We start from the raw sequence: 26,316 nt of genomic DNA, 5'->3' as shown, positions 1-26,316 counted from the left end.
GATTCAAATGAGTTATGAACTCCCAATTTTATCCCGTATACAGATTGCTGCATCACATCAGTTACCCTTCCATTGATTGACATATTGCCTTTCTAGTGTCTGATGTATTCTGCTGTCTATATTATTCTCTACTATCCCCCCTCCCCTCCCCTCCCCTCCCCTTTTCTCTCTCTACCCCTTCTACTGTAAATCACTTCTTCCATTTGAATTATCTTGTCTTACCCCTCCTTTCCTCTTATATGTCATTTTGTATAACCCTGAGGATCGCCTTCCATTTCCATGCGATTCCCCTTCTCGTTTCCTTTCCCTCCCACCTCTCAACACTGTTAATGAAAATCTTCGTCTCAAGCTCTTCGTCCCTACCCTGTCCTTGTTTCCTCCCCTTATATCAGAGGAGTCATTTGGTATTTGTTTTTTAAAGATTGACTAGCTTCACTTAGCATAATCTGCTCTAATGCCATCCATTTCCCTCCAATCAATGTGCTCTTAATCTTGAGACTTTCTTTAGTAATTTTGCTGAAGCTTGTTCTCCCAAAAAAAGTATATAAAATAAAAGGTTTTTATTTTTTTTAAGATATTAGCTGAGGGCTGGGGATGTGGCTCAAGCGGTAGCGCGCTCGCCTGGCATGCGTGAGGCCCGGGTTCGATCCTCAGCACCACATACCAACAAAGATGTTATGTCCGCCGAGAACTAAAAAATAAATATTAAAAATTCCCTCTCTCTCTCTCTCTCTCTCTCTCTCTCTCTCTCTCTCTCTCTCTCTCTCTCTCTCACTCTCTCTTTAAAAAAAAAAAAAAGATATTAGCTGAAATGCAAACAAGTTCTTTTACCATGGTAGTAAGTTTGGTTTTCAATTAATCCTTGAGTTATAGACTCTTGTGATGGTGTACTTTGGAATTTTTTTAATTGTCTTATATATGGGATCTCAGTGGATTTTGCCAGTTGAACAATTAATTTCTTCAGTTTGAGAGATTTATATTTTGCGTTGTTCATTTTCTCATTGCTTTCTTTGTATTTTTGAGATTTTTATATGCTGTTTAATGAAGTGTTAACTCAACCTATTTTTTTTTTATTCTTTGCTTCTCTTTATTCTTTTTTAGTTTCTTTGGCTGATCTCTTGGTTGATTTTGTGTGTATGTGTAACCACTTTATTTTATTATTTTCAAGACTTTTTCTTTTTTAAAGTTGGCTTCTATTTTTTTAAATTTTTTATTTTTTTAGTTGTAGATGATCAGATACCTTTATTTTGTTTGTTTATTTTTATGTGGTGCTGAGGATTGAACCCAGTGCCTCAGACATGCGAGCTAAGCACTCAATCGCTAAGCCACAACAACCCCAGCCCAGTTGTCTTCTTTTTTTATGCAATATTTAATGTTCCTGATAACATCTGTGTTTTAAATGTTCTGATCAGCAATCCCTGTGTTATTGTATTGAAATAATTACAAAATTACAGAAAAATTAAAATACCAAGTCTCATCATTAAACTCTATGAAAATACTTTGTTAGTTTGGTGTCCTCTCACTCAGAAGTGTGTTTTTCAGATAACAATGTTGTAAACATAGTAAACTTAAATTGATATATTTCTGCCATCAAATCTGCTAATTTATTCAAGTTTCCATCTTTCCTCAGGTTTTACGAGTTACTATAGTAAGATTCTTCAGTGATAGGTATTTAAGAACTTTCTGTGTGAATAGCCAGTATTTTAAGCAAAATCAAGAATATCTTGTAGATACTTACTTAGCAAGGGAAAATTAATTTCTACATATTTTTATGAGCAGAATTCAGACTGTACTTAGTATTGTTTTTTCATAATATATGCTTTTTGGAAGATGAGGATAAACTTTTTGGGGGGAGTTACAGGGTGTGAACTCAGGAGCACTAAGCCACTGAGCAACATTCCCAGCCCTGTTTTGTGTTTTATTTAAAAACAGGGTCTCACTGAGCTGCTTAGTGCTGTGCTGTTGCTGAGGCTGGCTTTGAACTTGTGATCCTCCCACCTCATCCTCCCAAACTGCTGGGATTGTAGGCATGTGCCACCCTGCCTTGCTGAGGAATAATGTTTTTAGTTGTACTTGTCAATGGACCTTTATTTTATTTATTTATTTGTATGTGGGGTTGAGTATTGAATCAGGGATTCAGACATGCTAGACAATTGGCCTACCACTGAGCTGCATCCTCTGCCCAACATTTTGTTCAGTTAAAACTCATTATGTATGTTTATTCGTATAAAGTTAGTGGCAAGTATTCCATTGTTAATGCTGGTCTCTTTGCTTCTTTCCTCAGTATTTTGGGATTTTGTCATGTGATTATATTTAGTTCAAATTTTAAGCTAAATGAAAACTCAGTTTCATAGTTCACTGTATTTTCACATATGGAGATGTTCTTTGCACACTTGTAGAGGTATGTAAATGCTAAGGGCCCTGTGTTTAAGTGGGGAAAATATGCATTCTATAAATTGTATAGAAATCAATCTTCATGCTTTAACTTCACAGCAGTGGGAGTGTATATATGTAAATACTTGTTAATCAAGCAACATCTTAGTTGTGTAAATTACTGTATTATATTGCATATGTCAGTATTGTTTTACCTTTTGATTTTTAGCTGAATTTGTTGTGCAATATCAAGTCTACAGCCACAGTTTAACCAAACACTCAGATTTTAACAGTGGTTGTTAATCAGGAAAAAATAATAATAAATTTACCATTGCTAAATATCTTTTCCATATGACAAACAAGCCAAGATATCCATATTCTTTTTGGAACAGAATTCACAAAACAAGATTTGTTAAGTGAGCCAAGTAAACCATTGATACTGCTGCTTTGGTAGCATCTGATATTTTATAGAATATCTCCTGATAAGTAAGTAATACCATGGCTTTAAACATCTTTCACAGGTTTGTCACCTAAAGTTTTAGCAGATTCCATTTAGGGTATACTAAATTAGTGTTTGTGGGGACAAGTGTGTGGAGTATTGCATACATGACATACATTATGGGTGTCTGAGTGGGAAACCACTCCCCCCGCAGGTGTGTGAACTGCAAATAGTTTATCCTTTAGGCACAGCCCTGGACGTGAGGCCATGTGTTGCAGTTCTTGTGCCTGCTCCATGGCCCACTCCTCGACTGGTTGCTGCAAGGACTGTTGGCCAGAAATTGTATTGGTGGCTGCCTATAATCTCCTTAGCTACTGCCTGAATATATATATACCATGGTAACTACGCAATAAAATCAGACCTGCTTCCTGATTAGTCTCCAGAGATCTTGATTAACAACTCCACAGCCACATTCTCCTCTACCTTGTTTTGTAGACTTCTGGCTGGACAAGAGAGAACCCATGCAAGTGTTTTCTCAACTTCTTTGAAAATATTTTCATCAAAAGTTGTTCTACTTACAGTATTCCAGAGCCCCATTATTCAAATGCTTTAAACTTAACTCTTGGGTCAGCATGACTTCTCAGCAGCATTGTTAATGTCTGTGAACTCATCATGGGCCAAGGAGAATCACCCAGAATCATATCCCCTGTTTTTATTATTTTCTTTTATTGTGACAATAGATTTGTATGTACATTATATGATTTACTTTGTGTCACGAGGTAATATTATTGTACCTAATGTAAGTGTATATTTTAGTAGCATTAATTATGTCTATATGTACTATTTCCAATGTACTTCTTTTTAATTGTTGTATTGCTCCCACAGTAATCAGCTCTTTGAGCAGTTGTTCTTGCCAAAAAGTTAACAGTTTGAAACAAGTTTATTTTCTCTGGACACATTTTTTTCCCTCTTGGATTAAACCAAATTTAATGTCATTGCTATCATTAAATGGTTTTCTATTTCTTAACAAATAGATGAGTCTGTTTCCAACGACACATCTGAATTAGCCATTTTCCCAACCACTGATTTCTTCATGTATAAAATGTAATTTAAAGCCAAAATTTGATCTCCGCGTTTTCCTTACTTGAGATGTGATGCCTCTCTCATCCCTCAAGATAGAGATAGCATAGGTGTGTAAGCATATCCAGTCACACGTATTTTCTCCTGTGTGTACTATGAAAATTTGTATAGGTATATAAAAATCATGAGCACATAATAGAATTTCCAGTTTCACTATTGTGAAACTTTGAGTTTTTATTTTATTTTTTTTTAATTATTATTATTATTATTATTATTATTATTTTTTTTTTGTATCTAGGATTGAACCCAGGGGCACTTGTCCACTGAGCCACATCCCAGCCCATGAGACAGGGCTCCCTGAGTTGCTTAGCACCTAGCTTTTGCTGAGGCTGACTTTGAACTCACGATCCTCCTGTCTCAGCCTCCTGAGCTGCGGGTATGCAATGGTGCCTGGCTTCTTTTCATTTTTTTCTGTAGCAATGGGGAAACTGGTTCCATATTATAATTAAATTATTTAATTATTTGTTTAATCCCCTAACTTCTGTGGCAGTCTTTTCCCTGCATAAAAGCCCTTTCCTTTATTTAGCTAAGGCGTTAGCTGCAGTTACTCATCTGTCCTTTCACATAAATATTAAACAGACATTACAAACAGAATACTGTTATTAGAGAAAACTTGCTATATCCCAGACAGCTATCTCAGTGTAACTAAATCCTAATTTGGAAGATATTAAACATATAAAAAATAGAGAAATTTGTGGTTTAACATTATTCAGATAAAGTAGGGAATGAAATTAGATCCTCTGAATCAGAGGGACTACAATTAAAGAAAATATACCTGCCTTGGGACCAGAGCATTGTAAGGCTTTTAATTTTTTAAAATTAGTGTTGCAGTAATTCACTCGCAGGTCAGCATGAGAAAGAAAGAAGAAGCAGAGCAAGCAAAGCAGCAGCAGAAAAAAAAGCCCTTTGTTATATACAAGCAATCTTTTTATAGTATTGTGAACAAAGAAGGCAGCTTTCCAACAGCAATAAATCAGGTTGTTTAGCTAATTAAACATAGCATACAGAAGTTTTACTTTCTAATCAGAAGTGACCCGATTCTCATGGCTAATCTACTCTCTGCCTGGAACATGCCTAGCTTTGCTCTTGTTAAGAACAGATAATAAAATTTTTCTTAGCACCCTCCTAGCCCACTTGGCAGAACATCCCGTTTGCAAGGCACGTTCTCCCAAGGACAGCAGACAACCTCGTTTTCAAGCATGTCCGATGTTACCTATCTATACCTTGACAGAATATCCCGTTTGCAGGCAGACTCCCCAAGGACAGTAATGGTAACACAGACACATCTGATTCTCTACAATTAGAATAAAAAGAGTTTCTGTGCTTCAGCTCTCTGGCTTCTGCACTCTGTCTCCATAAGATTTTTCTAACATTTGGAGAATGTGATAGAAGCCTGTGCCTTTTAACCTACATATTTTTACTACAATATCCATGTGCTTCCTAAGAACATGAGTTGTTTTTTTTTTTTGTTTGTTTGTTTTTTGTTTTTTGAGAAAAGGGAGAAGGAAGGTTTATTGCTTTGCCAGCAAAGGAAAAATAGAGGAACTTCGGTCCCAAAGGCTGTGATTCTGCCTATTTGCAGAGAAATGGGGCTATTTTTAGAGGTGATTCAAAATGCTACTTTCCACGTGTTCTCTGCTGGAATTGTAATCAGTTGTTGAAAGAGAGTCATTTCTGAGATCTCCTGACCATACCCAAAGTCTGTTTACTTTGTTCCTATGGTGGGTGAGTACTTGGTAATAGAAAAATCTGATTAAAGTAGGGAAGAAATGTAATCCTGTTTCCCTGAGATTAGGTAGGAGAAGGGGTAGAGGAAGAAAAAGTAACACCATTTTAAAAATAAGTTGCAGTGACAGAGCAGCAAGAGCTATACCTAAAGCATGAAGCGAACCACTATTAAATTTCCCCATATCACATTTCTGTGGAAAATATGGGCTCCTTTCGAAGGGTTCCATGGGTTCCTGCCAAAAGAGGGAAAAGTAATACAAACTCCTTGTTTTCCATCGGGAACCCCAGACAAGGCTTACATAGGGCCGGGATCATGCAGATGGCCATAAGTGTCATGACTTATTCAGTTTTTTTTTTTTTTTTTTCCCTCAAAGTAGACCATGATGGTAGCCTCCTGTACTATGCAGGGAGAAGAGGTGGGAGTTCCCCAAAGCAAAAGGAGTTTCAGCACCTATTAGGACAGTCCTACAATCCCTCCCTTTACTCACAGGAGTAGCTCCTCTGCTCTACCCAAGGCAGACATACCTTTCTCCTAACTCTCCAATATGACTCTCAGCAAGTTGATCAGCTATTTTGCATTATGAGCATGGAAGTAGAGTTCCTTGGAGAGTCAGGCCTACCCAAGAAGGGTGAAGCGTGGGCTGCTGTTACCCAGGAAACTAATTTTTTTCCCTAAAGCTCAGTCCTCGGAAATTAGTCTTGAAATTCAGGATCTGTCCCCATTTCCCTGGTGGTGAATATTGAACATCCAAGAAATGTTGAGGCAAGAGTAAAAAGTTTTATTTAAAAGATAAAATAGAGAGAGACTCATACCATACATAGGGAATACATAGGGAATGGGGGTGACTTGCCCCTTTTAAAAGACTTTAGGTTTCTCCCACCCTGCCTGCTTGGTGGGTAAAAGGGCAGGAAGAGATCTGGCCAGGGGGAATTCATTAGCAAGTTCTTTCTGGGAGGAACAATTCCCTAAAGATAGGTGACCTTGGCCAAGGTTGGAGGAAGAGGTAGTGCTCTGGAGATAGTAGCATTTTATTTCTCTTTGAATCAGTCTTCAGCTTCCTGACCTAGTCATTAATTCATTATCTGCACTGACTGTCCTTTGTCCCAGTCTACCTTGTCCCCTATGGCAATCCAACAAGGAAGATACAGCTTTGAGAAAAAAGAAAAGATTGGTTTATTGCTCTGCTTGCAAAAGAAAAACAGGACACTCCTGACCCAGTGGTTGTGATTTTCAGGATATTATGAAAAATACCAAAGAGTTTTTTTGATTTTGTTGTTGTTGTTGTTTTATTTTGTTTTTTGGTGTGTTTTGTGGGGGCCGGAGTGGGGAGGAATTGAACCTAGGGCCTTGTGCATTACCAGCTGAGCTATGTCCCCAGCTCTCTTTTTTTTTTCTCTTTTAAAAACAGAGCAGCTCTACATAATGGCCTGTAATCCCAGCAGTGGGGAGGCTAGGCAGGAGGAATGTAGGTTCAAAGCCAGCCTCAGCAATTTAGATATATCCTGAGCAAATATAAAATAAAAAAAAAAAAAGGATAGGGAAGTGGCTCAGTGGTAACTCCCTAGGTTCCTAGTTAAAAAAAAAAAAAAAAAACAATGACTACACAAGTTGAATTTTGATTATTACAAGATAATGTTCCTTTTTAAAAAACTGTAATAAAATCTTGTATAAAATGACCACCATAACTGATTATTCTGAAAGTGTACAGTTCCTCAGTGGTAGAGTACTTTCTTGGCATGTGTGAGGCTATAGGTTTGATCTCTAGCACTGTAAAATAAATCTCAGAATACATTTATAAATGTACAGTTCACTGCTGTTTTAGTCAGCTTTTCCTTTACTGTGACCAAAAGATCTGACAAGAACAATTGGAGAAGGAAAAGTATATTTTGGCTCATAGTTTAAGATGTAGAGTCCCTGGTTGGCGGAATCCATAGTTGTGAGCCTGAGATGAGGCAGAACCTACTTTTCCAGCTACACCCTACCTGCCTACAGTTAAAACCCAGTTAATCCATCAGTGGATTAATTCACATATTAGGTCACACCTTTTGGAAGACAACTCATTTCTAACCCATTACACATACTGATAAGTGTAGTCATATTATTATGCAGCAATCACCAATAAAAAAGCTCAATATCTCCTAACAATAAACCCTTTTCTTATACATCCTTAATGATCACCATTCTCCTTCTTTTTCTGCAAGTTTTATTACTTAATATATTTTATATAAGTGAAATCACAGATTATAGTTTTTTTACTATTGTAACTGGGTATTTCGCTTAGTGCAGTACTCTCCTGTTGTAGAATCTGTCAGAATTTTCTACCTTCTTAAAACTGGGTGACACTTAATTCTTATTTACCTTGTGTTTATCCATTTATGTCTTAGTTGACATCTCAGTTTTTTCTACTTTTTAATTTTTATAAACAATATTTTATTAGGATTTTAGTATGGAGTTTTGGTGTGGAACTGTGTTTGCATTTTCTTGGCTGTATAACAGGGTGAAAAATTACTGAATAACAATACTTCTGTGATTGACTTAATGGAAGAAGTGTCAAACTGTTCCAAAGTTGATGCACCATTTTATATTTCTACTAGTAAGATATGAGAGTTTTGGTTTCTTATATCTTCACTAAAACCTGTTACTTTTTTTGTTGTTTTAAATCCCATGCCTTTGGTGATGAAGTTGCATCTCATGTGGTTTTAATGTGTGATTCTTTGATGGCTGATGATGTAGATCAATTTTTCATGTGCTTGCTTAGTGATTCATACAGCTTCTTGATAGAAATGTCTTAATATTCTTTGCTAGTTTTTAATTGGAGTTATTTTTCTTTTACTATTGAATGTTTGAGAGAGGAACTTATGTTTATGCATTAAGAAAAACAAATTTCCCTTTCAGTGTGTTCTCTGTGTATATTCTTTTGTTGTGTTTTGTTTCTGTCTCAAAAGAAAAAAGAGAACATACTGAGATTTCTAAATAGGAAACTGTTTCCTTCGTGTTTGGGATTGGTGATTAAAAAGTCCTAGTTGATCTTGAATCAGTTCACAAGTAGTAATGTCTTATATTTAATCCTATACCTAATATAAGTTTACTGTTATTTTTTTATGTTTAAGATAATATTCTTTAAAATATCAAATGTAAATTTTGTTTAACTTTAGTTTGTCTTTTATTTGCAGATAGCACAACTATAGAAAAATTAAGAGCTGTTTGTTTGAACTATGCAAATCTTAGAGAAAGCAACATTGGTCCATCTCTTGACTCCCTCTTCTTTGGCCCTTCTGCCTCCCAAGTTCTATACCTAACAGAGGTTTGTTTGTTTTACAAAAATAATTTTTATAATGTATCATAAAATTAAGAGCATGTAAAAGATTATAAAGAAAATATTTAATCAAGAATTTCTTAGCAATGCTGAGAAGAGAAATGTACATTATGAGATTTTTTTTTTTTTTTTTTGGACAACCTTTAATTTCTTTTTTTCCCCCCCCCCCAGGTAGTTTACGCCTTGTTAATGCCTGCTGGTGCGCCTCTGACTGATATGTCTTCAGATTTTCAGTTTCACTTCTTGAAAAGTGGTGGCTTACCCCTTGTACTGAGTATGCTAATAAGAAATAACTTCTTACCAAATACAGATACAGAAACTCGTAAGGGTGCTTACTTCAATGCCCTTAAAATTGCCAAACTATTATTAACTGCCATTGGCTATGGCCATGTTCGAGCTGTAGCAGAAGCTTGTCAGCCAGTTGTAGATGGTGCAGAACCTATAACACCGGTAATAAATTTTAAGAAATTTTTTGAAATTTATTTTCGTATTTAATTTTTAAAGATAAACTCAGCAATTGCATAACCTGTAGATTTAAGTAGTAACTAGGTATTTAGGATTTTGAAGTAATCAAGAATCTTACTGGAATGTAATATGTGGCTTTATTTAAAAGGCTTATTTTACAACATTTCATATATTATGTCAGGGAGTTTTTTTTTTAAAGTAATTCTGAGGTGGTAAAGAGAGAGTTGACAAATTTAGCCATTTTATGGTTATTGAATCTAGATAATGAGTAAAAGATTTTATTAATATAACAATTTTTTTTACATATTTATGCATAGTTCCTTTTCAGTTTTTGAATAGACAATACCAGTTCAACCAATTCTAAAATAAAAGCCGTTATTTTTGTCCTTCAGAGCATTTTTATTTCTTCATCTCAGATTAATGAGTTGAATTGGAGAATAATAGTACATTAATAATAACCTCACAAGATAAATTTCAGTGTAAGAACAAGTGTTACAGGGCTGGGGCTTTAGCTCAGTAGTTGAGTGTCTACCTCGCACATGTAAGACACTGGGTTCAATTCTCAGAACCACATAAAAATAAAGATATCATGTCCATCTACAACTAAAAAAAAAATTTAAAAAAAAGAACAAGTATTACAATTCTTTGCTAATACAAATAATAACCTTAATTATATTAGTAAAATTGAGTTATTGGCTTTAAAATTTCATATGTAACATTTTATTTTTTCAATATTATTCATCTACCATATGTCAGGTATTGTTAGAGATACATTATGAACCTAAATTGTTCCTAAGTTTGTGAAAGTTAGAATTTGGAAAATAATAGTCAAAATATGTTGAGTTCTTATGTATTAGTACCAGGCCATATTTGGTGGGTCACTAAAATTTTTGTTTTCTAAGGAAAAATAAGACATAAAATGATTAAATAACTTGGCCCAAAATAATAACAGTGAGCTGAGATTTTAACTCAGTGAAGCATACTGTATATCTCTATTTTCTTTCCTCTGCCATTTTAGCTCCTCTGTCGTAGCATTTGGCAAATACATCTTCAAATATATGTTGTTGGATTAAAATAAACAGTACCTACATAACAGATAAAATTTTATTTAACACCTTTCCAAACTCATTTTAAAGAAATTCAGGTTTTGTTTGTTTTTTATTTTATTTTTTTATTAATTTATTTAGGGGGGGCATTGGGGTTTGAACTCTACAGTGAAAGAAATGATGCATAAGCAGACAGGCACGTTAAGCTGTGAGCAATTTTGTCATGTCTATGGAACAAGCATTAGTGTGCAGGTAACAAATTAGCTTTGAACAAAAATAGGAACCTTTTAAAGATTAAAAAAGGAAGATAGAAAAGGATACGAGTTTATAACTAATTTTCTCCATTATGACATATAGCTATAGTCATCCTTTAAAAGTAGGAGGCTGGGAGAAAGATCTGCCCAGAAGCACCTTAAATGTTTATTCAAAATAACAACTCTTAACACCATGTAAGGGAAAGCGAGCTCCTGTGTAGGATGAGCTCATATTCATCTTGGTAGTGCATGCATCTTCAGAGGCTGAGGAATGAGGTTTTACAAGTTTGAAGCCAGCTCAGCAGCTTATCAAGGACCTAAGGGACTTGGCAAGACCCTGTGTCAAATAAAAGATGAAAAGGACTAGGGATATAGCTTATTGGTAATGTACTTCTTTGTTCAGTCCCCAATGCCTCCCCCCAAAAAAAGTGTATGTGTGTTCATCTAAAACTAGAATATTCGGATGTTGTTGTTAACTCTGAAAGTATAAAGGAAATCTAAGAAGTTAGCAATCTGAAATGCTTTTTATGTAAACCACCATGAATTTTTCCCACCATCTGTAAAGGAATTATATCCTGAGAAAATGGTAATAGTTCAAAAGTATATGAATGTTTATGGGATTTTGTTATGAACAAGTTCTTTTTTGAAGTAAATAATTGATTTATTTTAGATTAACCAAGTTACTCATGATCAAGCTGTGGTACTACAAGGTGCCCTTCAGAGTATTCCCAATCCATCATCTGAGTGCATGCTTAGAAATGTATCCATACGTCTTGCTCAGCAAATATCAGATGAGGTTAGTATCAAACTTTGAAAGATCTATGTTCCTGAATACTTTTGATAAATGCCTAAACTTTTGATATTCAAAGAAGACATTATTTCTGTTTGTCCCAAAAGTTTTATTGTGACCTAAATATTTTACATTCATCTGGCCCTGGCTTCTGCAACTACTGACCTTTTTGTCAGTGTAGAATAGTACTTATTCTCTTAACTTTTTTATAAATCAAATTATATATTCTGTTCTCCTTTGTATTTGGTTCACTCAAATCAGCATGATTTTGAAAAATTTCCAAGTTGTTTTATGTGCTACAATTTATTCAGTTTTTATGATTCACATTTTTAATCCATTCATCTATGGATGAACATTTGTATTGGTCTTGTTCTTCGCTATTGGAAATAAAGTTGTTATGAAATTAAGTGACAGTGCTTCTGTAGGTATGTGTTTTTGTGTCTTTTAGGTAGATACCTAAGTAGAATGGGTTGGTAATCTTTTTTTCTATATTTCTATATATTTTTCTAATTGTAAAATGTTTCTATATTTTCTGTTTGTCTATATATAAAATGTGTTTTTTATATTTTCTGTAAAATATATTTTATATGTATTTTCTATATTTTAAAGTCTTATGTAAAATACAGAACAACTATCTCAGATTTTAACTTGAAGTCTTCTTTCTGGGTGCTGCTGTTAAACATATCTTTTCTTTGTATAGAAGTCATATTATACAACTTGATATAAAGACACCAAAAACTGGGATTAAGGCAACATTGGACCAGAAAGGCAGTCTAACATTTACTTCTTTACTTCTTTTACAACCATTCCTACTGCTTTTTTTTTTTTTTTTGTATTATTATACTCTGCTAGTCTGTCAGTAATATTCGTTTTCTTATAGGCCTCAAGATATATCCCTGATACTTGTGTAATTAGAGGTATACAAAAAATTATCTGGGCATCAGGATGTGGAGCATTAGAGCTAGTATTTAGGCCGAATGAAGAAATAACTAAAATTTATGAGATGGTAAGAATTATAATAAAAAATACTTTCCTTTTGAGTAAATATTACTTAATTGTGCATGGAATTAAATTTTCGTCCAGTCTGTCATATTCAAAGACCAAGTAACATATATCTGATTATTTCAGATTAACTACTGTCTATAGATAAAATGAGGAATCATTTATTTTGAAAATAAATATTCAGGATCCTGCCAAAAGGCATCTTACTCTAAAAATAGGTGTATCTGTACTGTAATGAATTTATTAACTTTTTGTCAGTCGCTTTATTCTTGGTCATTTTTTCCTATGTAATATTTTTATAATAGTGGATTTGGGATCATGACATTTAAATATACACACACACATATACACACACATACACACACGCAAATATTTTGTTGTTCCTGTTGCTTCGTTTAGATGACTAAAACTTAGGAAAGAGTTCATCATTTAAATATTATCCTAATTTTTCACCAGTTGGTAGAATTTTCTCAGTGTGTGTTTTTGTGCACAAATGTGTGTTGGTACAAAGACCCAAACTCAAGAATTCCATCTTTACAACCACATCCTCAATCCCTGCAAATTACTTTTTTACTAAACAAATTACTTCAAAAATAAGACCAATGAGCTCTTTGATATTGATACTTTACACTTTTAACAGCTTCTGATAGCTGTTTTGTTTTTCATTTTGTGGTGCTTTGGATTCTTCAGCATGCTAGGCAAGCTCTTTACCATTGAGATACATTCCTTTAAAATGACCTTATTTTGTGGCTTCCTCTTTGTGTATTGATTACATTTTGATTGACAGAGGTAAACTAAAAACTGCTACCTATCTATACGAGTATATCTTACGTTACACATGTCTTCTGTTGACTTTGAGAATATTGATTGCTTTTTTGATAAAATTATATTCTAGTTAGGGTAGACAATAGAATTGGTAAAAAGAAAGTGGAGTGAAAAGTGATTCTTTAGGAGGAATTATGACTAAAACAGAAGTATACCAATCATGCAGAAGAACAAATACATAATTGGTCTGAGACCAGATGTTCATTATGGAGTAGGTAATTTTAAATGCTAACTAGTTTTGAGAATATTTTTATTAAACGTATCTAATAAGTAACTTATTCCTCATTATAATTTTACAGACGACCAGTACAAGCAATGAGCCAGTGTTGGAAGATGAACAGGTTTGCTGTGAAGCATTAGAAGTGATGACATTATGTTTTGCTTTAATTCCAACAGCCTTAGATGCACTTAGTAAAGAAAAGGCCTGGCAGACATTCATCATTGACTTATTATTACACTGTCCTAGCAAGTAAGTGTCCCTTGTTTTGTTTTGTTTTGTTTTGTTTTAATTTAGAGAAAGGCTGACTTTAAGTAGATTGATATTTTGAAGAAAATGAACAAATCTTTTTTATTTAAACATAATTTTTTTGGTATATAAGAGAATTTTTATCTAACATGTTCTTTTTACCTAAACTAGTTTTAGGTCAAGCAGTATTGGCTTTGTTTTTTGTGTTTTTCTTTTTATTTTGTTTTTTACTGTTTGTTTTAATGTAGTAGGATATATAATTATCTGTAACAAAAAATTTGCACTGTCACTTTTTTGTATAGGGGAGAAGGAATACCAGGAAGTTGAACTCAGACCCACATCCATACCCATTTTATTATTTAATTTTGACCCACATCCATAACCCTTTTTAATTTTAAATTTTGAATCAGGGTCTCACTAAATTGTCTAAAGGCTAGCTTAATTAAGGTTGTCCTCAAACTTGTGATCCGTCTGCCTCAACCTTCAAGTTGTTGGGATTTACAGGCAGGTTGCCATCAAACTTGGCTCATTTTTATTTCATTTAAATGAACAGTGGGGTGACTTTAAATATAATATATTCACATTGTTAGGCCATCATTAGTGTTATATATATATCTGAAATTTTTCACCACAACAGACTAATTCTTTGAAGCAATTACTGTCATTTTTCTCTACTACCCCATTATTTTTGTATGAATTAGTTTATGTTATGGTATTTTCAAAGTTTATTTATGCTAGACATACTGGCACATGCCTACCATCTCTGCAACTCAGGAGGGTGACAGAAGAAGCTCACAGGTTTGAGGCCAGCCAGGGCAACTTAGCAACACCCTATTTCAAAATAAAAAGGCTGGGATGTCACTCAGTGGTAAAATGCCCTTGTGTTCATTACAGTACAAAAATAAATTTATTTCATTCATGTTGCAGAGTGTGTCAGAATTTAATTCATACTTAAGGCTGAATAATTCATTGCCTGTGCATACTAGATCTGTGTTGACTTGTTGGTGGAATTTTGAATGAGTTCTACATTTGAACTACTATAAATAATGTTGCTATGAAAATTGCTGTGAATGCAGGTCTCTGACTTAGTCCTATTCTTAGGTCTTTGGAGTTTATGCCTAAAAGTCAATTTACTGGGTAATATGATCTTATTGTTTAACTTTTTTGAGGCTCTACTGAATTCTGATTTTGTGTCATCTCCATTTATATGCCCACTGTCAAATTCCTAAGATTTTTTTTCTCTACTTTCTCTTCAGTTTCTCTGCATTCTCTTTACCTCTGATAACGATGGTATCTAATTGTAGTTTTTATTTGCATTTCCCTAATGGTTAGTGGTAATAAGCATCTTCTCAGATCATTTATACATTCTTTAAGACCTTTGCACATTTTTCTGTTCTTGAGTTTTAGCAATTCTCTATTTTGTATATTAATCACTTCTTGGATATATAATTTACAAATACTTTATTCCATCCTGCCAGTTGTCTTTGTGCTTTCTAAGTATTTAATACTATACTTTTGCATTTTATCTGGAGTTTTGGGGGGTTTTTTTGAATGGTGTGAGTAGGGATTCAACTCCAATTCCAGTAAATAGTTTTCCCACAGTATTATTTTAAAAGAGTGTCAATACATGAACATGGAATAGCTTTTCTTTAACTGAGGTCTTACTTCCTTTAATATTTTTGCCTCCATTATTGAATTATTTCTAAATTTGCATTCTTTGGGTTGCTACTGTAGATAGAATTATTGTCTTAATTTTCTTTTGTGATGTTGTTTGCCAGTATATGTATAGAAATAGAACTGTTTATGTACGTATTGATTTTATACCCTACAATTATATTGAATTGTGAATTATTAAAGTTTTCTCAATACAATTGTCTGTTACTTACAATTGAAATATTTTCTTGCTTACTTTTTTTTGGAACAGTTTTATGTCACCTCCCCACTCTTCCCCCCCTCTTTTTTTTTTTTCTAATTGCTTTGCTAGGTTGAATAGAAGTGATAAGTGCATGCATGATTATGTTCCTGATTTACAATACGTTTTTATCATTGAGTTAAATATAACTGTAGGTTTCTCATATATGATATTTATCATATTGAGAAAGTTTCCTTTTATTCTTCTTTATTAATTGCCTTTATTAGGTCTAATTGTCTTTATTAGGTCTTTATAGTGTCTTGAGTCAATTTAGATTATCACATAGTTAATTTCCTTCATTGTATTTACATGTTAAAATTAAAATTGACTTATATGTTTAACCGTTCTGACATTTTTTGGAATACATTACACTTTGTGGGCTATTACACTTTTGATATGCAGTTGAATTTGGTTACTAATAGTTTGCTGAGGATTTTTGTATTTATTTTCTTAAGTGAAGATTTTTGTTTGTGAGTTGATTTTTATATGAGAGGAAAATAGCTAATTTCATCCTTCTATATGAATATTTATTTTGCTAATCACCACTTACTGAAATAGTATCATTTTCCCCTTTTATGTTAGCCTTCATCTCTGTTCACACTGAGGCTCTGTATAAGTTTGCTGTGAAAGACTAAGGTTTTCTTGTACAGCTTTTTTTAAGCTGTGCTTATGGATTTTCGTAAATTCTTAGTATATTTGGCTGAATTTTACCCACCTTGGTACTTGTAGTTGAACCCAGTGGTACCTTACCATTGAGCTGTACTACCCAGACATTTTCATATTTCATTTTAGCGAGTCTGTTTAATTTGCCAAGGCTAGCCTAAAATTTGAAATCCTCTTGCTTTAAGCATCCCAAATAGAATGAGATTACAGGTTTTTACCATCATAACTATGTATTTGACTGCTTTTGAATGCCTGATTCCCTAGTATCTCCAGTTTCTTTTTCTTTGGTTGTAATCCTCACTTTTGCTAAATTCTTTTTGACCAGTTTCCAGTATTTTTAACCATTAGCAGGTTCTAAGTTAGACAAGAAAAGATAGATGTTTCATCATTTCTTCATGAATCTTCACATCCCCCGCCCTACCAAAAAAAAAAAAAGCTAGAATATAAACACAAAATTTGCAAATACAGTCTGCTTTGCTCTTCCTAAAATCAGGGATCAGTTCTCACATTGGAACCATAGGCTTTTGTTAGGTAATGTAATCTCTAAGTCAAAAATGTCACAGTAAGGTACATATCTGTAGTTCAACCTGCTTATGAGGTTAAATCCAAGAGGATTTCTGAACACAGCATGCAGTTAAAGTATTGGCAGACTTAACGTATTATAATTATCTGACATTATTTGTGGAAACCAGGATATTCAGGCAGAAGAATTGCTGCTAAAGAGTTTGTTTGTTGGAGTCTAGTCTTTATTAGCTGATTTTCATTGGAATGGTTTGGTTCATACACAGCAGCAGTTCTGCTTTATTAATTATGTTTAAAACTGATATTAATTTACATTTTATTATAATTGCAGAACAATAAGTCATTTCCTAAATTTTTGTGAACTTTAAATGTTCATCTTTATGACCAATAATAGTCCTTGTTTATAAACAAAATAAATAATACTTAAATAACTTGGCGATGACTGAGTGTCCCCTCTGACAGATACTAAAGTCTTAAGCTGTCAACTAAGATTAATACGTAACATTTTTAAATATTTTAAAGTAGTATTCATGTGGTGTTGGTTCAGTGTTTCTCAAAAAAGAATTGTGCAATGTAATGTTTGGTTTTTAATCTTGGTGTGTAGAATCATTGCATTTGTCTCATTAAAGTTCAGATTCCTGGGCTTCTCGCCCATCGTTCATGATTCAAGAAGATTGAAAGGAGGCCTGGGAATTTGTGTATCTTACACATTTTCAGATGATGTAATCACAGATCACTGGTCTGACACCATGTTTTGAGAAACACTGATAGATAACTCTAGCTACATTGACTTTCCCTAGGTCATTTGCAGCAGAGCATGTCTGATCAGATGTAGTACTTACTATACACCTGAAATCCCAGTGACTCAGGATGCTGAGGTAGGAGGATTGTAAGTTCAGAACCAACCTCAGCAACTTAGCAAGGCCCTAAGAAGTTAACAAGACCTTGTCTCAAAATAAAATATAAAACAGAGCTGGGGGTGTGACTCAGTGGTTAAGTAATCCTGAGTTCAATCCCCTAATACAAATATAAATAAGTAGGAAATTCTGCAGAGTCCAAAGATGTACAGCACTTATTGCATGTGTTTTGTATAGTAGCTAAAGAGGCATTTCCACATTGTTCCAAGAGAATTGTTAAGATGGATCCCACAAGACAAGATGCTTGTATTTTTCATCCAGCTTGTTCTTGACATGTTCCACTTTTACCACTGAGTCACAGTGAGTATTAAAAGCTGAGAAATCAACATGTGAAGATTATACTATAAGTAGTTATGTTCCCAATCTTTTGGATAATAATTTGAGATTTAACTCCCTGACACAAACCTTAAGTTCATCTTCTGTTGCTAAGAACTAATTTGGTTGGCAGTAGAGATAGTATCATAGATAACTTTAGCTACATTGGGTTTTACTTAATTTTGCTTTCACTGTTAAGATATAACATATGGGAATTATTTTGTCATTATTCCTGAAGTAATATGTTTAAATACAAAAATAGTTTTTAATTCTTTTTATTTCAGAACTGTCCGTCAGTTGGCACAGGAGCAATTCTTTTTAATGTGTACCAGATGTTGCATGGGACACAAACCTCTACTTTTCTTCATTACCCTACTCTTTACCATTTTGGGGGTGAGATGTTTTTAAGTGAACCTTTCAATATGATTCATTTGTAAACTTAAGAAATACTCAAAATTATAAATGTGGTATTTATTAGATTTAGAAAAATCAAGATTAAAAATCTTCCTTTTAAAATAGGGAATTAATGTTTTTAATTATTATTCTTTTTTTTTTTTTTTTTAAGTGTAGTGCTTAGGATCAAACCTTTTGCCTCACACATGCTAGGCAAGTCATTCCACTAAACCACAACCCCAGCCCAAGATTAATGAATGAAGTCTTTTTTTTTTTTTTTTTGGTAATATTTATAGAGTAGTTTACATATTGTCACTTAATTTTCAGTTTTCTTTAGTTCTAAAAAAATTATGTAGATTACGAGCATAGGCTCATGCTGTTTTAATTTAATGTTTCAGAATACAGCAAGAGAGAGAGGTAAACACTCAGGTGATTATTTCACACTTTTACGGCATCTTCTCAATTATGCTTACAACAGCAATATTAATGTGCCCAATGCTGAAGTTCTTCTCAACAATGAAATTGATTGGCTCAAAAGGATTAGAGTAAGTTATATAATATTTAGATTATTTTATGACTGGTAAATCATCTGTCTTTTTAAAGAAGGCTTATAGTTTCTGTATTTATTGAACAGAAAACCTCAGAAAAATAATAACAAAATGCCTAATTTTTATTTATAAATTTATAATACGCGATTTATAGAATGCGCAATTTTGCCTAAATGCCTTGCTTGAAATGTTGATAAAATTCTTGTTTTAATACTTTGGGACTAATTTTATTTTGCAAATTATTTAAGTTTTTTTAAGTGTTCAATTTTTGTTTAACATCTGAGATTTGGACATTGTTTTAATAGAGTATAATTTGTGAAATGCACAACTTTTGAACTTCAAATTAGTGGTTTTATAAAGACTGGGCATGGATCAGGATTTCTGAGCCCCTCATCATTATTGACATTTTATACCAAATAATTCCTTTTTTTTTTTTTTATATATCAAGCTGCCTTTGCACTGTAGGATGTTAAGTAGTAATCCTGGCTCAAACTACAAGGTGCCATAGTAATTTTCCTTTCCCTTCATTTATAAAATTTAAAAATGTTGCTGGGCACAGTGGCTCACGCCTATAATTATAGCAGTTCTGGAGGCTGAGGCATGAGGATGGCAAGTTCAAAGCTAACCTCAGCAAAGCAAGGTGTTAAGCAATTCAGTGAGACCTTGTCTCTAAATAAAATACAAAATAGAGCTGGGGATATGTGGCTCAGTGGTTAAGTGCCCCCGGGTTCAATCCCTAGTACCCCCACCCTCCCAAATTAAAAATATTAGCAAACTGAATGGAAAGGTTTGGGAAATAATATATGCAGTCTCATTCCTTTCAAGTCTTTTTTTTGTGTGTGTGTGTGTGTGTGTGTGTGTGTGTGTGTGTGTGTGACTCTGTTCTCCTGTCCTGTGTACATCTTTTAATTTGGGCTTGTGATATTTTTCTTTTGGCAGGATAATGTTAAAAACACAGGTGAAACAGGCATTGAAGAACCTATTTTGGAAGGCCATCTTGGAGTAACAAAAGAATTACTGGCCTTTCAAACTCCTGAGAAAAAGTATTATGTTGGTTGTGAAAAAGGAGGTGCTAATCTTGTTAAAGTAAGTTCTAAATTTGGGTGCTACACTGTTAACGACCTTTGAAACATCGGCAAAACTTTCTCAGTAAGAGCTTTACTACATTTTTTAAAAACATAACTTTAGACTTCTTTTGCTATTTGATAAATGTAATTTAATAGTCTGCTCCCTGCCCAAGTCCTAGGGATCAAACCTGAGGCCTCATTCAGGTATGCAAGCACTTCATCACTGAGTCACATTTTTTTTTATTGTTGTTTATTTCTGTTGAGACAGGATCTTGATACATTTTTCAGGCTGATCAAGCTTGTGATCCTCCTCCTTAACTACTTGAATAACTGGGAATACAGGACTTCTACCACATTTGACAATAGATCTGAATTTCTACTCTATCACATTTCAAATTGAGAAAAATGTCTATCTCCCAAAACTGATAATTGTTTATATTGTATTTCTTGATTATTTTTTTTAGATTTTATTATTCAAGGGAAAAGTATAATTTTAAATGCACTTTTTAATATAAAATAAACAATTCCTATCTGATTAAAGATATATTTAGTATCTCATTTTTAGTCAGTTCTCAACTTTACTCTTTTTTGTTCATTAATTATATTCAGTAGATTTCTAATGAGAATTTTAATAGCAAATCCAAAAATTCTTTGAGATGTCATTCATTTCAAACAATCATGAAAGCATTTTCCTCCAAGAGGCATAGTTTTTCAAGTCTATATGTATGTTTTATTTTTATATAGCATATGTATAAATAGCAATTTTTAATAATGTGATATCTCTTCTAACTCCTTAGGAATTGATTGATGATTTCATTTTTCCTGCATCCAAAGCTTATTTGCAATATATGAGAAATGGAGAACTACCAGCAGAGCAGACTGTTCCAGTGTGTAGTTCACCATCTACTATCAATGCTGGTTTTGAACTCCTTGTAGCATTAGCTGTTGGTTGTGTAAGAAATCTCAAACAGATAGTAGACTGTTTGACTGAAATGTATTACATAGGAACAGCAATAACTAGTAAGTAAATTGTAAAAGCTGTGTATTGATTGTCAGTATTTTACAATTTAAAATAAAGACAGTTGCAGGCAGGGTTGTGGCTCAGCAGTAGAGCACTTGCCTAGCGTATGCTAGGCCCTGGGTTTGATGATCTTCAGCACCACATAAAAATAAATAGGGGCTGGGGTTGTGACTCAGTGGTAGAGCACTTGCCTAGCATGGATTCAATTCTCAGCACCATATATGAATAAATGAATAAAATAAAGGCCCATCAACAACTTAAATAAATAAATAAATAAAATTTTTAGAAATAATAATGCAGAGGTATGTGTCTAACTACAACTAAAAAATAAATATTAAAAAAGAAAAGAACTAAAATTTAAAAAGAAAGTCTGTTGTATATACAATACCAGAACAAAAAAGAATATAAAATCTGTTTGATTTGAAGAGATAATTAAGGCTTATAAATATAATCAATTTGAATGTTAGTAGAACACCAGAAATTGCCTTTGCTCTACTGTCTTTTAGAGCATAAGAAAGATTTTGTTGATATTTTAGGAATTTCTAGGTAAACTTATTGCTTAAAATATAGATATATTCTTTCTCTGTGTGGTGGGGTGGGGAATGGTGCTGAGGATTGAATACTGGACCTTGTGCATGCCAGGCAAGCTCTCTACCAACTGAGCCCCAGCCCTTGAAAAGATATCTTTATATGCCCTATGGACTCTCCAGGGAAGAAATTCTTTTGTTGTTTGGTTGTTGTTGATCTTCTTTTTTTTGTTTCATTTTTCAGTGGTTGGGATCAAACTAATCTAGCAACTCAAGTACCCTAGATAAGCACTTTACTCTGTATAGTGGTTTTTCTGTTGTTGTTGTTGTTGTTGTTTTTAATAAAAATAAAAACCTTTGCATTTTTTGTTTAGTTAGCTGACATATTTACATGATTGTATTTTTCAAGTGTATAAAGAAAATATAAGCTAAAAAGTACTAACTTCTATAATATCATATTTGTGGTTCAGAAATTTTTTTTCTGTTGAAGCAAATTGTATATAGGTTGTGTCTTTTTTAGATTTCCCGTCATCTCTGAGAATATTGTGAAAAGTGCTCTTTAACTTTGGGATTTTTATTTTTTGGATTTCTTTTCATTAGTAATACATATATCAGTACATGCAGGTCCTATTCTATTTGCTACACCACTTGCTGTTGAATGTAGTCTTAAACTATATATTCTGTTATTGATTGATATTTATGTTGTTTTTGGTTTTAAGCCAGGCAGAGGGGAATATAAGTGATTTATAGTTGTTAACATTATATTAAATATCACTGCCTCATTGGCTCTTCACAATAAAATTGTGGTTATAGAACAAAGCATTTGTTATTTTCTTAATACTTAATAAAGAAAGATCTAAATGTTCATGTGAGACATACTTTTTTATGAGTCTGAACCTAAGTGTTCTTGGGTTGAATTAAAACTAAGCAAACTATAATGTTCTGATTATTTTAAAAGTTCAGAAGTATCTTAAGGGCCAAGTATATAAAAATTAAATAAATAAAGCCAATGTATGTATAGTTAACACATCAAATTTTAGTATTAATTTTTAAATTTTATAAAATTTTAATATTATACTATATATTATTGTTTCCATGATGTCTATACATGATATTAACTCCAAAGGTCTGCAGTAAGGATCTATAATACTAGCTCATGTTATTAAAGGATAAACAGTACTATTGCGAAGTACCTTTAGTGGTCAAAATTTTTGCTAATATTAGTTAATCCAGTGGATCAGCAAGCTGACAGAAACATTATTTTCACATTATAAACATCTTGTTTTTTACTTCTTTCAGCTTGTGAAGCACTTACTGAGTGGGAATATCTGCCACCTGTTGGACCTCGGCCACCAGAAGGATTTGTAGGGCTCAAAAATGCTGGTGCAACTTGTTATATGAATTCTGTGATTCAGCAGTTATACATGATTCCTTCCATTAGGAACAGTATTCTTACTGTTGAAGGCACAGGTAGTGATATAGATGATGATATGTTCGGGGATGAGAAGCAGGACATTGAGGTAAATTTTAATTGTTTTTAACTATTTGTTGGTAGTGCTAGAATCTCTGAGCCACTGCCTAGTGTATTACAGTGCTCATTATGTAATAGACTTAAAACTCCATAGTTAGCAATTTTTGTCAGTTTTCTGTTTGTCTTTCAAGCAAGCACAGTTAATATAACCATGTTTTGTGAGTCCTGTTTAAGTGTTTGACTATTAAATCGACTATTAAATTACATTTTCATTCTTTTAATTTTTAAAGTATATTGTGTCTATTCTAATGAGGCTACTTATCAGATGTTTTCAGGGTAGATAAAGCAAAAGAAAAGTGAAGTTTTAGTGGCAGATCAGGGTATATATACTAAGACATGGCTGTTAAATATGTGAATTATGGAAGACAAATTAACTGCCTTTCACTTTTTCTTGCATATATGCCAATAAGAACTAAGTGTGGAGGGCTGGGATTGTGACTCAGTGGTAGAGTACTTGCCTGACATGTATGAAACACTGGTTTTGATTCTCAGGTCTATCAATAACTGGAAAAAATGTAATAAATAAAATTTTTTAAAAAGAACTAAGTATGGGTCGAATTATGACAATAATGGTAATATTTCTTTCCCCATTCCTAAAGTTTTTTTCCTTCAGTGATCAGAAATAGTTTGTCAGGTAATAATCCATCATTTAGGAAGTTTCTGAATCATACACCTGCCTCCATCTTCTAGAATCTAATAAAGCATACCCAACCAGCATTAAGGTCTGATTAAGTTTACCATTTTAGTATCTGTAGGGTATAGAATCTAGAAAAGAACCACACTGGTGAAATTTGGTTGTGCATACCTCCTGCTAAAGTATTGAGTTAAATATAAAGATGGCTAATCACACAGAAAAAAATAAATCAGGCAAAAAAATGTGATAATATTTCATCTTTATGTTATCTGCCCTTTCTTTCAGTAGGATTGTCTGTATTTACTAATTCCTAGACTGTGAGCTTCTCAAGGAAAGGAACTATTCATTTTTCTATTATAGTAAACTTCAAATACAAAGAAAACAGAAAGATCTTCATACTTCTCCAAAACAAATAAATTGTACTCTTTCGCTACATTGAGATTATGACTTTTAGAAATACTTTTTGTCAGATAATTACTACAGCAATTATTACTATTCATTCTACTATTACTACAGCAACCCTATATTTATTTATGGTTTTTTATTTATTTACATTTATTTATGGCTATATTTATTGAATGTTAATAATTCTGGTTGGGTGTCTAATTATTTCATACTAACCATGAAGAATAGTTCCCATAAGAAGATATTGAATCTTAAAAAGAATAACTTACTCCCCAGAAGTTACTTAAGTCAGTGAACTTATTTTTCTCTATTCTAGTGTACTTGAACAAATGTTACTACCTCCAGTGAAACTTTAATAATATTTTTATTACTATTTTCTAACTCACATGTAAAATTTTTATGACCCATTAAAAAAACACAACTATTCTAAATTGAAATAAGAAATAAATTTAATTTAGAAATAAGAAATACAGAATAATGCAAGTCGTTTACCATTTGGTATTTCTTTAAACTTATTCCTCTACTTTTAAAGTTAAATTAACTCATCAGTGATGTTTTTTGGTCTGTAGAATAATGTTGATCCCCGAGATGATGTATTTGGATGTCCTCATCAGTTTGAAGAAAAAACAGTATTAAATAAGACAGAAGATAGGAAAGAGTATAATATTGGTGTCTTACGACACCTTCAGGTCATCTTTGGTCATTTGGCTGCTTCCCGACTACAATACTATGTGCCCAGAGGATTTTGGAAACAATTCAGGTATAATGGGTGAATGATCACTTTAGTTTTATAAAACTAATGCACTCACTTTAAACTTCTAAAAGATATGTTAGAACATATATTTATTTAATGTTTAAATAATGGTAGTCCTCTAGCTGTACTTTTCAGTCAATTTTTCTTTACTATTATCCCAACTGTAAAGGCTTAAGTGCTTTTACTCTCTTAACATATCACTTGTTTTTTATTTTGTTAAATTTTGAACTGCAAAAGAGAATATAGGTTTTCTCCTTGATTTGATTTTATTCTGAATTGAAGCAGATATCAAATGTATTTTCTTTTTTTTTTTTTTAAATTTTTTTTTAATATTTATTTTTTTAGTTTTCGGCGGACACAACATCTTTGTTTGTATGTGGCGCTGAGGATCGAACCCGGGCCGCACGTATGCCAGGCGAGCGCGCTACCGCTTGAGCCACATCCCCAGCCCTCAAATGTATTTTCTATGTAGTTTGTCATTTATTTGTTTGGGTTTTGTTTTGATACTAGGGAATGAACCCAGGAGAACTTTTCCACTGAGCTACATCTTCATTCCTTTTTTTTTTTTGGAAGACAAGTTATGCCAAATTTTGCCATGTCCTACACAACCAAGCATGGTACCAGCAAGGGCTGATGGGGGATTAGAAAAGAAAGACTCACAGATGTCAACATAAATAGCTGGGATCAGATGAAGGTGTGCTCTCTGATGGACAAGCAGATCTGAAGGGTTATTCCAGCAATCTTTATTTATATATGACTCATTATCAGGTTAAAGTCTTTGCAAGCATTATTCTTTGTACTCAGGAAAGTTACATAATTAGAAACATCTCTGCAGCTTTTCCACAGTTGCAGTGTGCACTGTTAAGAGCTTTGTGCTGCTCTCAAGGAGGCCCATTGTTGAAAGTTACTGTTAAGTGGGTAGGTTCAGGAGTAGCAGAGCGTAAGAAACATTGTGGTTATCTAGTATGAGAATTCTTCTGTACCCTGGAGCTGTGTACCTGAGATCAAGGTCCAAGCTGATAAGACTCTTGCACATAGCCTCTTCAGGTGGGGTATTACCATACCAACTAGGTATCCTGTGGCCTAGCACAGAAACAGTCCCACGCAGCAGGTACACCACAGCCATGAAGTCTTCAGAAACCCCCAGTCTCAAGTCACTGCTCTCCTAGTCTCTGTCACCACTCTCCACATCTGTTCCTTTTTTATTTTTTAAATGCAAGTGATGGGTTAAAACTTGGAGTCATTAGATTTCTCCTCAGAAG

General features: G+C 33.4%; 1 protein-coding gene across 3 annotated transcripts in view; it reads left to right on the top strand.

Moving 5' to 3' along the window:
- Positions 1–26,316, top strand: part of LOC113175909 (ubiquitin carboxyl-terminal hydrolase 9X-like) — a 127,015-nt gene that overhangs the window by 68,252 nt on the left and 32,447 nt on the right. For 2 of the 3 annotated variants that reach the window (XM_077794091.1, XM_077794090.1), the window contains exons 23-33: positions 8,855–8,985; positions 9,169–9,447; positions 11,433–11,558; positions 12,433–12,558; positions 13,679–13,848; positions 18,459–18,567; positions 18,966–19,112; positions 20,055–20,201; positions 20,980–21,202; positions 23,030–23,250; positions 24,870–25,060. In XM_077794091.1, the coding sequence (XP_077650217.1) occupies positions 8,855–8,985; positions 9,169–9,447; positions 11,433–11,558; positions 12,433–12,558; positions 13,679–13,848; positions 18,459–18,567; positions 18,966–19,112; positions 20,055–20,201; positions 20,980–21,202; positions 23,030–23,250; positions 24,870–25,060 (1,870 nt within the window). The remainder of the gene's footprint in view (positions 1–8,854; positions 8,986–9,168; positions 9,448–11,432; positions 11,559–12,432; positions 12,559–13,678; positions 13,849–18,458; positions 18,568–18,965; positions 19,113–20,054; positions 20,202–20,979; positions 21,203–23,029; positions 23,251–24,869; positions 25,061–26,316) is intronic. The other variant, XM_077794093.1, reaches the window with a different exon arrangement.

The sequence above is a fragment of the Urocitellus parryii genome, chromosome Y (genome assembly GCF_045843805.1).
Source record: "Urocitellus parryii isolate mUroPar1 chromosome Y, mUroPar1.hap1, whole genome shotgun sequence".
Classification (NCBI taxonomy): Eukaryota; Metazoa; Chordata; class Mammalia; order Rodentia; family Sciuridae; genus Urocitellus; species Urocitellus parryii.
Note: the sequence above shows the minus strand (reverse complement) of the source record. Positions and strands in the feature narration are given on the sequence as shown.